The sequence below is a fragment of the Rhipicephalus microplus genome, chromosome 9, assembly GCF_043290135.1.
Source record: "Rhipicephalus microplus isolate Deutch F79 chromosome 9, USDA_Rmic, whole genome shotgun sequence".
In the NCBI taxonomy this organism is placed as follows: Eukaryota; Metazoa; Arthropoda; class Arachnida; order Ixodida; family Ixodidae; genus Rhipicephalus; species Rhipicephalus microplus.
The window spans coordinates 131,972,023-131,988,826 of NC_134708.1; the positions used below are offsets into that span (position 1 = coordinate 131,972,023).

Sequence of the window (16,804 nt, forward strand, 5' to 3'; positions counted from 1 at the left end):
ATTGCGACCTGTACACTCGCGGTATGTCAAACAAATGCATGCTGCGTTATTTAATGTACTTCGTAATACTGCCTTGCTTCACAACGTCCACTATGCAGCACCTGTCATGCGTGATCCTTGGGGTCTTTATCTCTCACCTCCCAAACCTACCAGTGCGATGAGTTTACTTTTCATGTATAAGCTTCCTTTCTAAAGAGCTTCGATTAGTATCCCCGCGTTTTTATTTTTGTTGTTTTAAGCTTGCGTTACTTGTAGAGCCTCGACCACACCTCTGTTAAGTGCGCGAGCAGCCAGTTCTTGTAGCTTCTTGCTCTGCGGGCCGACACCTTGACAGTTTTCTTTCAGGCTCTGACACGTCAGAACTTGACAGGCACCAAGCTAACAAAAAACAGGCTGGCTCGGTGAGCTTCAAAGGAGAGACCATGAAGGGAACTTCACCTCTGTGGTGTGCAGCGGGCCACGTCTGTGTAGAGCAGAGGCTCCTGCAACGGTGGGCTCGCGCGAACGCTAAAACACGGACCAATGTTACGCCACTGAGAGCCGCGTGCATTGACGGCCACCTTGCTGTAGTAGAGCGCAAGTCACGCTTGCACGGCAACCAACGCGCATGTGCAACACTCGATCCGCTTATCACAAGCCTCCTTATACACTCGGCTGCATTACTGAAGAAACTGCTTTTGTTCCCCGCTACTCGTCTGGCATACATGGTGTCAGAAGTGGTCACGGCAGTTAGTTTCTGCCGTGCAGCAAGCTTTTCCATGTAACCACAGCCTTAACGGAGACAGTACGGGACGAGCGTCCCGCACGCCCAAGCCCGCGAGACAAGACCGGATCATCCAGAACTGCAGACACAACCATGAGTTCGACACTGCTACAACCCCCCAAGCCGCTCGACACCACTGGCGACGTTTACCATTACTGGAGCATCTGGAAAAGGGAGTTAGAACTTTTCGCAATAGCAACGAATTTGAAGACACAGCCGCAAAATGTTCAAGCAGCTACATTTCTCATGACCATCGGCGAAGAGGCAAGGCGGGTTTTTCGAACCTTTAAACTTGAGAAGGAGGAAGACAAGAAAGACCTGAATGTCCTAACCCGGAAGTTCAAAGACCACTACAAACCAGTCACAAACCTCACCTTCAACGAGTTCAGGTTTGGTTCCAGAAACCAGCGAGAAGGCGAGTCGTTTAACGATTTTATCACAGAGCTCTAGATTCTAGCAGCGCTGTGCGAATTCGGGGAGCTGAATAATAGGCTTGTACGCAGTAGAATAATCCTTGGGATACGAGACAAGGAACTTCAGCAGAGACTTATCCATGATAATCCCTCCTATGCCAAAACGGTTGAGATTTGCCGTGCTAAAGAACAGAGTAAAGAACGGGTCGCTGAAATCCGAAGCAGCGCTTCTTTTGAATCTGAAAAAAGCATTGACGCGGTACAACAAAAACCGCCCCCTGCCCGAAATGCGGCTTGCAACATCGCAGATCTTGAAGATGTCCGGCAATGGGGAAATATTGCAAGAAATATAACGGTAGAAATCATTTTGCAAGCGTGTGTCGCACTCGAAGCATGGAAACGCGGTCAGAAAGACGACACATACAACATGTAGAAATGGCCGACGACGAAGAATACTTCCTGCAAACGTTGGAAGTTCACGCGATCAAGAATGATGAACACTGGGAGGTGACGTTAAATGTAGCCGGTGCTATGATCAGGTGCAAAATAGACACAAGAGCGAACTGTTGTGTCATACCAGAATCTGTCTTTTGAAAGTTCTCATGGCTTCTGCACAAAACAGTTCAGCTACCTTGCGTACTTTTTTCGGTCACACACAAAAAGCAATCGGAAATATAAACCTTGCTGTCTCTAGCAGCACGCAGAACACGAAGGTTACGTTTTTTGTTGTCGTCTCAAGAGGTGCCAGTTACACTAAGTGGTGAAGTCGCTGAGAGACTGTGCCTAATACAACGCATAAATGCAGTCAACGTCAAAGCGTCTGACACGTTGGCATCCGGATTTGATGATATTTTCCAGGGCCTAGGACAACATGAAGACTTCACTTATCGCCTGCAGCTTAAACCCGATGTACCACCAACCATCAAACCCGCAAGGAGAGTTGCCGTCACCCTTCAAGAACCTGTGAAAGCAAAGCTAGACGAGATGGAACGCGATGGCGTCATCACAAAGGTGAAAGAGCCGAGCGTGTGGTCCAGCCACATGGTCGTAGTAATAAAGAATGGGAAGGTACGCATATGTTTGAATCCTTCAGATTTAAACAAGGCGATTTTGCGAGAGCAGTATCATATGCCGACTTTGGACGACGTACTGCCGCGGCTTCAAGGAGCCAAATATTTTTCCATGCTCGATGCTGCTTCAAGCTTTTGGCAAATAACCCTTGACAAACAAAGTTCGCGTGTGTGCACTATGAGCACTTCGTTTGGAAGGTATAGGTTTCTACGCATGCCATTCGGCATCACATCGGCACCAGAGGTTTTTCAACGTGCCGTGCATGAAGTGGTGGGAAATTTGGCTGGCGTAGTGGTCGTGATTAATGATATATTAGTCTGGGGAAAGACGAGGCAGGAGCATGACAGAAACCTCACTGCCTTGCTTGAAGGCTGCAGAGAATGCAATTTAAGGCTCAACAGAAAGAAGTGCCAATATTTGCAGTCCAGTGTACGTTACATGGGCCACCTCCCCACACGGCAGAAGGACTGTCATTGGATCCAGAAAGAGTACAAGACATCATTCAAGTACCTGTGCCGAAAAACCGTAAGGAGCTTCAGATATTCCTTGGAATGGTCAACTTTGTATCGCGTTTCATCCCAAACCTGTCTGTTGCATCCACGCATATGCATTGTTGCTTAAGAAGGACGTCGCATGGACGGGGACAGAAGCGCAGGAAAACAGCTTCCAAAAGTTGTGAGCCAGTCTTGCTACAGCGCCAGTGCTAGCCTACTTTGACCAGTTCAAAGCAGTGAAATGGTCGCGAGTCAGTACAGCGTCGGCGCAGTCATCCTACAAGATGACAACCCCATAGCCTATTCTCTCTCTTCTTTAACGGCCACGCAGCAGAAATATGCACAAATCGAAAAAGAAACCCTAGCCATAGCTAATGGCTGTATGAAGTTCAAAGACTACATAATCGGACAGCATTTAACCACAGTAGAATCCGAGCATCGGCCACTTGAATCAATTTTCAAAAAACCACTCTACGATTGCCCTCTTCGTCTTCAGCGCATGCGCCTCGTGCTGCAAAGATTTCCCATCGCCGTGGCATACAAAACGGGAAAAAACAGTCTTTGGCCGACGCACTTTCACGTTTTCCTCGCAAAACAGAGCTGGTGGATGAAACGAAACATTTTCAAGTCAACGCTATTTCTTCGTTACTTGTTTCAGATCGGCAGCTACTCAGCATGAAAGCAGAGACCGAGAAGGACACACTCATGACCGAGCTCTGCCGCTACGCAAGTACAGAGTCGTCCCAAAGCAAGCAGCAGCTGCCGGATGCCTTAAAGCCATATTGGAGATTCCGGTATGAGCTCCACGTCGAGGACGGGCTGCTTTCCAGAAGTAACAAGCTTGTCATTCCACCAGCAAAGCGCAGAGAAGTTCTCGGCCTGCTCCACGCTGCACATTGTGGCGAAGATAAAATGAAGGCAAGGGCACGACAGGTAATGTACTGGCCAAGCATGAATGCTAATATTTCAGATGTAACGAAGACGTGCTGTTTGCGACAAATACAAAAAAAGAAATGCAAGAATTCCCATGATCAGCCACGAGTTACCAACTCTGCCATGACAAGTTGTCGGGGTGCATCTTTTTCATCACGAAGGCAATGAATCCCTCATAGTCGTTGACTCTTACTCATTTTTCTTTGAGATTCGCAAGCTTAGTCATGCCACCACTGCTGCAGTAATCAAAGCAAGGGCAGAAATTTTTGCAAGGCATGGCATTCCAGCGAAGTTGTGCAGTGACAACGGCCCGCCTTTCAACAGCACGAACTTCCAAGCTTTTACGAGCAAATTTAATATTAACCACAGTACGTCTAGCCCGTACTACCCGCGCGGCAACGGCTTAGCAGAACGCGCTGTTCAGGAAGCTAAGCATCTGTTAAACAAGTGCCCGTTTGCCACCCTTGAATAATACAGTGCGTTGCTGGAATGGTGGAACACTCCGAAGGACGAATGGCTGCAATCGCCAGTTCAAAAGCTCATGGGACGTCACACCCGAAGCCAACTCCCGGTCCTCAACTGTCACTTGGAATCGAAAACAGTTCCCACAGAAGCTGTTCATCAGCGACTGCAAGAAATACGACATAAACAGTGCTTCTACTACCACAGAACTACAAGGAGTTAGCCAGACCTTCATAGCGGAAACCGAGTGTCCGTATATGACACACGCAGCAGAACGTGGGCTCCAGCCATAATGGTCGGTCCTGCAGGGCCCACGCGATCCTACGTGGTGACTACGACAATGGGCAGCAGCTGCGCCGCACAAGATAACATCTTAGGGCCACAGAAGTCTCGTTGCCTGCCCGCGAGTCCCCAGCAGAAACCCAAGTAGCACCATCAGACTCAACTCAGGTCCTTCGAAGAAGTGAGCGCGTACGCCGAGAGCCGCAACGTTATCCATTGCCAGAACGTCACAAATAGCAAGGCTATCCATGTTTGCAAACGAAAAATTTCCTCAACGCTTGTTTGTGTGTGTGTGTGTGTTATGTCTCTTTTTTTGCCCCAAAGAAGGGAAGATGTAGTAGAGTGAAAGTCACGCTTGCACGGCAACCAATGCTCATGTGCAACACTCGATCCGCTTATCACAAGCCTCCTTATGTACTCGGCTGCATTACTGAATAAACTGCTTTGTTCCCCGCTACTCGTCTTGCATACACTTGCCATGGCACGGTATTTTGTGCAGCGTGGCATTAACTTAAAAATTGTCAACCACCATGAGCCCATCAGTCTCATGATTGATTGCTTCAATTGGTACCTGGAAATTGACAATTACCTTGTTGCTCAATATATTCATGTCAGTCGGACGAGTGCAAAAGCAAACACTGCTCTGCATGACTGCGCTGAATCTGGGAGGCTGGTCATTCTTTTGTTGTTGCTCGAACATGGAGCCTGGGCTGAGCGAAATGCACACGACTTATAACACCACATCTGGCAGCACCAGTCAAAGGCCATGCCCTTGTGGTGGAGTTCATTTCTTCGCTTACCGACTGCCCTCGGGAACAACGTGTTGAGGCCTCGGAGCTACAGCTTTGTAGACAAGAAAGGAGACTCACCTCGTGAATCACGTTTCAGGCTCTCAGTTTGCGTGTCCGGGGCGTGCGCGGCCTCGTAGTCAGGCCGACTTCGTCAGACCTTAAAACTACCTCAAGGTGCCGCCCCGCATAGCAAAAACCTGCAGTTACCTTTTGTGCTCCCTGCGGTAGCGTATAAAGTGACTAGAAAAGCTGGTTACTTGCGCGCTTAACACTAACGTGTAGAGTGCGCTATGTACAGGCTGTACATGCTATATGTGTCATTCCGGAAAAATATACTCGCTAGGCCAAATTATCCTCCGTGTCTGCGCTGAACGGGATAAAGCCTGCTGTTTGACGCCTCATGATGACCCTCAAAGGTTGTTAAGCAATAAATTTATAATTGCAAGGAATACGGTTGTTTTGGTCATGATCGTTGACGTGTCGCTGATTTAGGGCGCCTGACTGAGGTGCAACATTTGACTTGTTTCAATATAGTGCAGCATTTCGCTAATTTGGGGGTTGCAATCAGTAATTCACTTATTTTCATAACAAAAGTTTTGAAAATAAAAGACGCTTAGGCCTGCTTCACGTGCCTGTAAATTTAAGCTCGGTATCTGGCTCTTTTAGGAATACAAACACCACGCATATTAGTTGAGACCACCTGCGGGCTCCGTTTTTAAATGCAAAACAGTTTAGGGTCGAGCTCAATCGGATGTGCGGTGTGACCACCCTTACTGCGCATGCGCGTACGTTTCCTTTCTTTATCCTCTCCTACCCTCCCCCTCTCTCGCCTCACAAGGTCGACAAAGGCAACGTCTACAAGTTTACGCTCTCACTCCCCTCTTTCTCTTCTGGGCATCCCTCCTCGCGGCGTTTACACCCCCATTGAGCATGCGTGCTCCCTCTCTTTCGCTCCCCTCTTTCGCCTCGCAACACCGGTGCAGGCAGCATCTGCTACTAGCGAGCTTCTCAATTGAAAAATCTGACTGCTCGCGCTGCATAACCATTCACAGGCCATACTGTATATATAGGCATTGGATCTCGACCTCCAAGTAGTGGCGGTGAGAGATTTCTGCTGTGCGTTATTGAACACTAAACACTCGCAGTGTGTCTTAAATTTGGCTGGTTGGTGCATACTCACTTTGAAAGAAGAAGCAGCGCTGGAACAGAGCGGAGACGAGGCGACACAAACATGGCGCTGTCTTCTGGTCTTCGCTCTGTTCCAGCGTTGCTTCTTTCAAATTCGCAGTGTGTGCGTTAGCTACAAGGGCACTTCGCGTTTTCGTGTCAAAACAGCGTCTTCTGTCTCTCATTGCCATTAGCCATGATAGACATGTTCCAGAAGGAAACAGCTCTACAACACTGCGTTCTTGGCGCCTTCCAAGGTTTCTCTCCTGAGAAACGCCGCGGTGAGTGCCAGTGACAACATCGCCGCCTGTATAAGCGTTAGCGCCTGGTTCTTGGCATTAACATATGGTTCACTTTAGCGGGAGATGGCGTAATTTTTTTTATCTTTTCGGCGCCGCGAATAAGTGCTGCAGACTTGAGGGTGTTATGTTTTAGTAAGTGCTGCTGCGGAGCAATTCAGCGCTGACCACCCGACAGAGGAAGTGATAGTAGCGACAAGCGGCGAGAGTAGCGACAAGCATCAGCTGCATAGATTCAATAACAGGGCTAAGTCTCTTCATAACTGGAAAGTGTGCATTATTAAAATGCAGTTATACTACATCGTACGTCGATATTTCTTTCGCTCGACACTGATTACAGAGTACTTGACACCCCACGCACTCATTCTGGGCTCCGACCACTGCGATGTTTACGCCAATCGAGCCGCTGTCGCCCAGTGAACGTGACCGGGAGAAGTAAACTGGGGTGCTCTTCGCATACTTTTCACTGCATGCGTCAGCGACAGTTATGACTTTTCCGCGAACATCGAGGAGTGTACCTGGAATTCTATGTGGCACGTCGAATTTCATTGAGGAGGCCCTTTTTCGGGGGTGATACTTCGCACTCGATTTTCGCTAATAAGCATTCATCCTCACCGCAACGTAGTTAGTCCTGTTCCTCCTTCATCGCCCCTCATATACATCCCCTTCAGACGAGTTCTAGGAAAGTTAATCAATGCAAGCTTCGTTAGCTACTTGCAAGATTATTGTAGACCTAGCTTCTATACGGAATGAAGTCGAAGTTTTTTTTGCTCGTGCACTATGTGAAAGTCCGCATGCATGGATACTGAAGCTTGCAGCGTCGCGCCACTCACGACCAGTCCACCAAAGCAAAATATGAGCTCCACGTACCTTGGTGCTACTCTCCTATCGGCATCCTACTATCTGCTAGTCTTCTGAGCCATCCTGCTGTGAAGCTCTCGTTTCGCCTGGCTGGAGCATTCTGGAACGCATATTTGGGGTGCGCGTAAATGCACGGACAGTATACACATGGACGCGTGCAAACCTCAACTGTCAAACGGAAGACCGAGACAGCCTAATAGCAGTTATAGCTTAGCAAGATAGCGAGCTAATAGGAAGCGCTAGACCGAAATTCGCATACTCAGAACGCTAAGGGACCTACAGCGATAACCGCACACATGCTATTTTTTATACTTAACCTTACCGTGTTTTTTCGGTCTATGTAGCGTACGTAAAACGTGGCGGTGGTTTTGTACGCCCACTTGCAAATAAAGTAAGTGTTGGACGAGTCCACTTCTTTCGCAGCTTGTCATTATGCAAAATGACTTCGCTTGCCTTCAGGTAGCTTTGACGACCGAGTATTAGAGATAACTTACCTTAGCTTAGAGATAGCTTACCATTTCGAACGTTCCTAGGCCTAAGTAGAAGATCAGTGTAAGCGAATCTGCAACATAAACATTTGACCTTTTTATGCCTAGTTCATGGTTACTTTCTTTTATTATTACGAAAAACAGGGCTATTGATGCTCGAGAGAATACAGGTGAGAATTCTCCGTTCTTTTTTTTTTACTTTTGGAATGCGAGTCCAGAGAGAGTCCAGCACTTCGCTAGGCGACGCCACCACCCCAGATTCGGCTCGTAAACGCAACCCCGCTAAACTGTGCCGCGCTATCTGCAACGCACGTTTGCGGTACAGTAGCGCTAATCCGTTAACCTCTACTATCACGCTAACGCTAAACTATCGTCAAGTATATTGGTGCGCTGCGCTATAACTGTCTAATAAACGTTAGCCTAGTATGTGCTCATGAAAAACACAAGAGAGATACCATACCAATATACTGCAGCGCAAATAAAAACAACGACCTGTTGACGAGTGATATGCAATATAACAATGATCAGCGAAGGCATACACACGCACACTGCGCACTAGTACAACGCGCTGTCCAACAGGACTACTAGGTTTGGTTACACAAAACTACCTAAAAATTGCAGCTCCTTGAAAAGTAAAGTTAGCGAGAGCGTGATTACACATTTGCGCCTTCTAGCAATGTTCTATTTAAAAAAAATGGCTAAATGGAAAGGGAAATAAATCTAAATATTCAGTATATACCTGGTTAAGCTTAATCGCATGTAAACCAAAGCATAAAATTGTGACAAAATTGTCCTTGAGATATGACTCGGCAACTGTCATTATTGGTGACCGCACTATAAAAAGAGCCAGAGAGTCGAAGCAAACGTGAATACATTGGCAAGGTGTGACAATAGTTAACTGCTAGCGTTCGCCTTACCGAAAGCTGCAATTAGTTGGCAACAATATTATACCAGTGCCGCGATATCTAAGAGATAGTGGAACTCGACACTACATCCTCTTCCGGCCACCATTGTGCGTGAATAATAATTTGTTTTCTTATATAAAATGCTATAACGTTAAACAATAAAATTTCTGGTATTATGGCTTTGAATATGAAACATAAGAAACCTATAATGCACCTAGCCAGATTCATAAATATCAACAATTGTATAGATTCAAAAACGTGCAATATGGTCATGAAACGTACTAATGTAGCAACATAAGAAAAATGTTTCATTATCAAACAAGGACACACACTGTATTAAACGCCATGGATTGCTTTCTGATCTAGAACATTAATGATCTAGAACAAATTAACACAGAGTAACCTGTGAACTTCGGTAAAGTCAAACGAAATGGGTGACAAGTTTTTGTCATCATCATCATCATCATCATCAGCCTGACTACGTCCACTGCAGGACAAAGGCCTCTCCCATGTTCCGCCAGTTAACCCGGTCCTGTGCTTGCTGCTGCCAATTTATACCCGCAAACTTCTTAATCTCATCTGCCCACCTAACCTTCTGTCTCCCCCTAACCCGCTTCCCTTCTCTGGGAATCCAGTCAGTTACCCTTAATGACCAGCGGTGATCCTGTCTACGCGCTACATGCCCTGCCCATGTCCATTTCTTCTTCTTGATTTCAGCTATGATATCCTTAACCCCCGTTTGTTCCCTAATCCACTCTGCTCTCTTCTTGTCTCTTAAGGTTACACCTACCACTTTTCTTTCCATTGCTCGCTGCGTCGTCCTCAATTTAAGCTGAACCCTCTTTGTAAGTCTCCAGGTTTCTGCTCCGTAGCTAAGTACCGGCAAGATACAGCTGTTATATACCTTCCTCTTGAGGGATAGTGGCAAAAGACCTGTCATAATTTGAGAGTGCTTGCCGAATGTGCTCCACCCCATTCTTATTCTTCTAGTTACTTCAATCTCGTGGTTCGGCTCTGCGGTTATTACCTGCCCTAAGTAGACATAGTCTTTTACAACTTCAAGTGCACTATTACCTATCTCGAAGCGCTGCTCCTTGCCGAGGTTGTTGTACATTACTTTCGTTTTCTGCAGATTAATTTTAAGACCCACCTTTCTGCTCTCCTTGTCTAACTCCGTAATCATGAGTTGCAATTCGTCCCCCGAGTTACTCAGCAATGCAATGTCATCGGCGAAGCGCAGGTTACTAAGGTATTCTCCATTGACTCTTATCCCTAACTGTTCCCATTCTAGGCTTCTGAAAACCCCCTGTAAGCACGCGGTAAATAGCATTGGGGAAATTGTGTCCCCCTGCCTTACACCCTTCTTGATTGGTATTCTGTTGCTTTCTTTATGAAGCACTATGGTAGCAGTTGATCCCCTGTAGATTTCTTCCAGAATGTTTATATATACTTCATCTACGCCCTGATTCCGCAGTGTTTGCATGACGGCTGATATTTCTACTGAATCAAATGCCTTCTCGTAATCTATGAAGGCTATGTATAGGGGTTTGTTATACTCTGAGCATTTCTCTATTACCTGATTGATAGTATGAATGTGGTCAATTGTTGAGTAGCCTGTTCGAAATCCTGCTTGTTCCTTTGGTTGATTGAATTCTAATGTTTTCTTTACTCTGTTAGCAATTACCTTTGTGAATAGCTTGTATACTACAGAGAGCAAGCTGATCGGCCTGTAATTCTTCAAGTCCTTGTCATCTCCTTTCTTATGTATTAAGATGATGTTAGCGTTCTTCCAAGACTCTGGTACTCTTCCCGTCAGGAGACACCTCGTAAACAGGGTGGCTAGTTTTTCTAACACAATCTGTCCTCCATCTTTCAGCAGATCTGATGTTACCTGATCCTCACCAGCAGCTTTGCCCCTTTGCATGCTCTCCAAAGCTTTTCTGACTTCTTCTATCATTACTGGTGGGGTGTAATCTGGGTTACTGCTAGTTCTTATAGTATTGAGGTCGTGGTTGTCTCGGTTACTGTACAGATCTCTGTAAAATTCCTCCGCTATTTTAACTATCCTATCCATATTGGTAGTTATTTTGCCTTCTTTGTCCCTTAGTGCATACATCCGACTTTTGCCTATCCCAAGTTTCCTCTTCAATGCTTTGACACTTCCTCCGTTTTTCAGAGCGTGTTCAATTCTCTCCATGTTATACCTTCTTACGTCGGATAACTTACGCCTATTAATCAACTTCGAAAGCTCTGCCAGTTCTATTTTGTCAGTTGTACTTGAGACTTTCATGATTTGACGCTTCTTAATGAGATTCTTTGTTTCCTGGGAAAGCTTGCCAGTGTCCTGTCTAACTACCCTGCCTCCAACTTCCACTGCACACTCCGTAATGATACTCGTCAGATTATCATTCATTGTATCTACGCTAAGGTTGGTTTCCTCACTAAGAGCCGAGTACCTGTTCTGCAGCGACACTCTGAATTCCTGTACTTTCCCTCTCAGTGCTAGCTGATTGATTGGCTTCTTGTGTATCAGTTTCTGTCGTTCCTTCTTCAAGTCTAGGCGAATTCGAGACCGTACCATTCTATGGTCACTGCATCGTACCTTGCCAATCACTTCCACATCCTGCATGATTCCAGGGTGTGCACTCATTATAAAGTCTATTTCGTTCTTATTTTCGCCATTAGGGCTCCTCCATGTCCACTTGCGGTTTTCTCGTTTTCGGTAGAAGGTATTCAAAATACGTAAATTATTGCGTTCTGCGAATTCTACTAGTAGCTCTCCTCTGGCGTTTCTAGTTCCGATGCCATAATCTCCTACTGCCTGGTCTCCAGCCTGCTTCTTCCCTACCTTTGCATTAAAGTCGCCCATCACTATAGTATACTGTGTTTTTACCTTACTCATTGCCGATTCCACGTCTTCATAGAAGCTTTCAACTGAAGCGTCATCATGGCTGGATGTAGGCGCGTAAGCCTGTACTACCTTCATCTTGTATCTTTTATTCAGTTTAATTACAATACCTACCACCCTTTCATTAATGCTATAGTATTCCTCTATGTTGCCAGCTATGTTTCTGTGAATTAGGAACCCCACTCCCAGTTCTCTTCTGTCTGCCAAGCCTCTGTAGCAAAGGACGTGCCCATTCTGTAGCACCGTATAGGCCTCATCTGTCCTCCTAACCTCACTGAGCCCTATTATATCCCATTTAACACCCTCTAGCTCCTCGAATAGTACAGCTAGACTTCCCTCACTAGATAAGGTTCTAGCATTAAACGTTGCCAAGTTCAGGTTCCAATGGCGGCCTGTCCGGATCCAGAGATTCTTAGCACCCTCTGCTGCGTTGCAGATCTGACCGCCGCCATGGTCAGTTGCTTCGCAGCTGCTGGGGACTGAGGGACGTGAGTTATTTGACGTAAGCATGTGGGAGGTAGTGGCCAGATACTGCCACTACCTCCCACATGCCACTACCTCCCACGACAAGTTTTTGTACCGGCTATTTATTCAGGTATAATTGATTTGTGTACTTACATTGTATTAGGGCCTTCTCTTTACGCCTGTGTCATGTTTTTTTTCTTTTATCTACCGTGCTGATAGAGGCTAGGTTCATGGATGACAAACTCTCCCTATCTAAAACATTTCTGATATGATGCACATTGTTAGAAGGGATAGGATAATGGAACATTCGTGTGCTCTGCTGAAGCAATTATAGCAACAGTTGGGGACACATTTCATCAAAGATGGCCTATACTTTATTGATGCGATTAAGTGCAATGTGATACTGACTATGTTTACAGGTGACCTGTATTTTGCACTGTGCAGGGGACCCAGCAGATTTTGGCATCCCGCATGGAGGGTCCCCATCACTCAATAAAGGTGCGACTGGCGGTAATGTACCTAAGCTGCTATTTCTATCCACACTGCAACAGGCGGTGCACTTGTACCTTGGCTTTCTACCACAATCGTAAAAAATTGGCGATAACAATTATTTAATATTACACACATTTATTTGTCAGTCATCGGTTCCTGTTTAGCTATTTAGTTACTTAAACAACTTAATTAGGAACCGCCAGTGACCTTACATAGGGTAAAATAAAATCTGTACAAAAGTGCTTGTAAGAAAAAGAAATACCAGATATTTGGCGGAAGAGTAGAATGAACTTCTTCTATAGAGGCAAGGAAGAAAAGGTCATCATTCGCTCGTATAGACCGCTAACCATTAAATCTGTGCTATACAGGTTAGCGATGCAGGCAGTAAAATTGAAAATAGAAACATGGGCAAAGAAAAACGACATTTTGCGAAAACTTCAGAATCTACAGACGGCTAGACGATAACCCGTTTGCTGCTCAGAGTATAAAAATATCTAAAATAGAAAACAGGCCCTTATACACGTAGCTTATCTGGACATCACTGGGGCATATAACAACGTTAATCAGAGAATTTTGTGGGACATATTGAAGGAAGTGGCATATGTGACTACTGTATACATCTTTTGAGCAAAATACACCGATAAATTACAGTTTGCATAGACTGGGAAGTGATAAGTAGCAATGACAGTGCTGAAAATAACAAGGAGCGGAGGTAGAGATGTTCTTTGTACCCGCTGTTATTCATGCTGTACATGGTGAGGATGGGAAAAGTGCTGGAAAGTAGCATGGGGTTTAACCTGTCACACAAGCAGGCTGGCGTGATGGTTGAGAAGAATCTTCTAGGTCTATTTTATGCAGACAATACTGTCCTATTTGCGGACAGTCAAGATGATATACAGCAGCTGGTATAACTGTGCAAGGGAAGACGAGGCTTTAGGACTAGGACTTAGTGCAACAAAATGTGGATTGGTGGTATTCAATGATCACATTGACCAGGTGGTCTCAATAAAGGGCCAAGAAATTCCGAGGGAAATCAGTACAACTACCTTGGAGTATGAAAAAATGAGGGAGATGCAGAATAACATCGGCAGAAAAGGAAAAGAAGAATGGTGCAGTAATGAAGTGCATAGCGTTATGTGGATGTAATAGGTACAAAGTGCTTTGAGGTTCGTAGAAAGGCGTAATGGTTCTAAAGCTCACATTTGGAAATGCAATGGTTCGCATGAAGTCAGAATCGCAATCAGGAATGGATGTATATGAAAATCTGTGGGGCGTCTCTGTTTGGGCGGTCACGGAAAGACGACGAATGAGGCTGTAAAGAGAGATGTTGGATGGACAGGCATTGGTGTAAGGGAAGCTCAGAGCAAACTGAGATTTGAAGAGAGGCTTAGAAAAATGAAGGAGAGTAGATGGGCTCACAGTGTAAATATATCGCTCGCAGTGTGGGCGATACGGCAACAAAAAGCATCAAAAGAATAGTCCGATAGGCGGAGAGAATTTATTGGATGACGGCGATGAAAAAAAAGCCGGCTTTTAGTAACTACTGAAAGAGCAAGAACGAAATAAGGCGGGAGAGGTTTTACGCTAATTCAAGGAAAAGTGCTTTTATACTGTACGAAGCGAGGTGGGGTACCTAAGAATGCGAAGTCATGACGCGACATTCAGTAAAGAAGAAGAACAACGTACATGCTGTGGGGCAGTTAACGAAACGAAAGAACATGTTTTGATTGATTGCGGCAGTATTTGCCCAATCAAAGTTGTGGGTACAAGCTTACATGAGGTTTAGGGTTTGAGGCACAAACATATAAAACTCAACACGGCCGCGATCTAAGCAAGTAAAAGACAGTTAGCGTACTGGTGGCAAAAAAAAACAGAGACAAAGGACAAAAAAAGTGAGAAACTGAGGTCATCATTCCTGAAGAGGCAGAGAGATGGAAGACAAGCTTATATCTTTCTCTGTTACATTAACATTGAATTATTTGAAGTAGATAAGGCATTAGGCTAGCATAAAAAGAACAATTTTATTTTTTTTTCTACCCTGTTGGCACACAAGTCCCCGCCCCGTTATAAAGAGGATGCTCATAGCATCCATTCATAAAAGAAAATACAATTTTCACTAACAAAATATCACCGCATGCGGCTAGTACAGCCGTATGGCGCAGATAGTCGTGAAACATAATGAGGTAAATACTTTTAGAAGAGAGCGCAACTAGCAAGGAGCATAATAGCGGAAATAAATACGTTTTCTGGGCAATCAAGTTACTTACTGAATGTATTTTGATACTGAAATAATACATTAATAATTGTTTCCTGTTGCCTCCAGTAAAACTCAGCTCACGTAGAGCATCTATAGCACCGATACTCTTAAGAACGGCTTCAGTAATAAACATGACAACTGGAAAAAATGTCACAATACAAGTCATATTTAGCGTTTGCTAAACGTCCCATCCGTGTGGTGCGCTTAACAGCTTTGCCGGTCATACGTTTTCAAAGAATGGAAGGACTCACATACTAACCAAGACATCATTCAAAATTTCTCAGTGTTTTCGCTCTACGTTACGAAAACATATTTATAGCCCAGAAGTGCTGAAAACCAGACACAAACTTCAAACTATCGAACCTACTTATGAATGTTACATTTGAAGGACGTCAGTGTAATGATAAAGCTGTTCCGTGCTGAGACGAAAGAAACCAACAGCACACGAACCTTTGTTTTTGACGACCTTATTTTGTTCAACCTAATAGTTTGAGTTTTATATTCAGGGTGAAATTCACTGATTTATTTTCTGTTCTTCGGCATAGGTGGGCCTGGATGGCTATCCTGGATCCCCGTTGGTGTGATTTTTGTCAACGCCATCGTCACCTTACCCGCCACAGCCCGTTAACAGTGAATCACAGCGGGAAAATGACACGTGCGGATTCCAAATGTGGTGAAAATTTGCTGTGGCTGCGCACTTCCTGCCGCACATCGCACGACACGCTGCGGTCTGTGCGTAGATGTCTCACTGGCTTGCCGTATGCCTATAAAGAAATCGTAGCTGAACCATTGTGAGTGGCACATCGGGCTCCAGAGCATGTTTTCGAAATTTCCAGTTTTCGAAGCTCCGATGATTGACCACGCATGCTATGAAAGACGTTAAGGCGAATGTAGGCGTGTATATTGGGACGTCACAAGAACACAGTTAGCTGAGTGGATTCTCTAGTGTGCTGTTTGCGGCGCGATAACAGAAGTGAAACCCGGGCTAGTTGAATGTGCATGGTGTAACTCTTGTTTCAAAGCACGAAGAAACACAAAAGAACAAGGGATAAATGCTTTCTCGCAAATAAAAGATTTATTGAACAGAGAAGAATATGTACGTATTCAAGAACAACGCACGCGTGTGAAGGCAAGAAGTACCACCGCGGCAACAGTCAGCAAAGAAAAGCAGAAGGAATAACCAGAAACATAATCTAGGAAGGCAAACTCTTTATCCTGTAGCCACACCGAAGGTTGGCTGACGCACTGATCTGATTTTTTTTCTTATATGAAGATCTTCCATCAACTCACGAGTTATTTGATTGTTAGAACGAAAAACAACTTTAGTGTCCTGAAAAACAGGATAGAAGCCGCACTCTCTGCAAAAAACCGCAAGATGCGTTGCCACTAAGGACTTTAAAGAGAAATCTTGCTTTCTAAGACGAATGTTTATGCACCGTCCCGACTTTCCTATGTATCTTTCACTACAAATAAAAGAAGTCTTGTACACGACACCCACACGACTTTGCGAAAATTCTTTGCGCATGCGTTAAGAAATTGACTGCAGTTTATTTTTTGCTGAGAAAAGCACATCGACTTACCAAGTTGCTTCAACTCATTCAATGTCCTATGAAGAAAAGGAATTAGTGCTCTTACATTTACTGCTCCCACCACGACAGCTTAACTGGTTCTCAACGATTTTCAGTCTCTTAATCATGTTGTTACACACTGACGTGATGACATCATTAAGTTACCCTGCTTGTTCTAGTTTACT

The 16,804-nt window shown here is 45.0% G+C and overlaps 1 protein-coding gene across 1 annotated transcript in view; it reads left to right on the forward strand.

Annotated features, from left to right (window-relative positions):
• LOC119165530 (uncharacterized) overlaps positions 1-16,537 on the forward strand; it is a 70,402-nt gene extending 53,865 nt beyond the window's left edge. The window contains exons 4-6 of the mRNA XM_037417682.2: positions 1-21; positions 12,747-12,800; positions 15,597-16,537. The exon at positions 1-21 is cut by the window's left edge and continues 222 nt beyond it. Coding sequence (XP_037273579.1) covers positions 1-21; positions 12,747-12,800; positions 15,597-15,679 — 158 coding nt within the window. The 3' untranslated portion in view covers positions 15,680-16,537. The remainder of the gene's footprint in view (positions 22-12,746; positions 12,801-15,596) is intronic.
• The last annotated feature ends 267 nt before the right edge of the window (positions 16,538-16,804 follow it).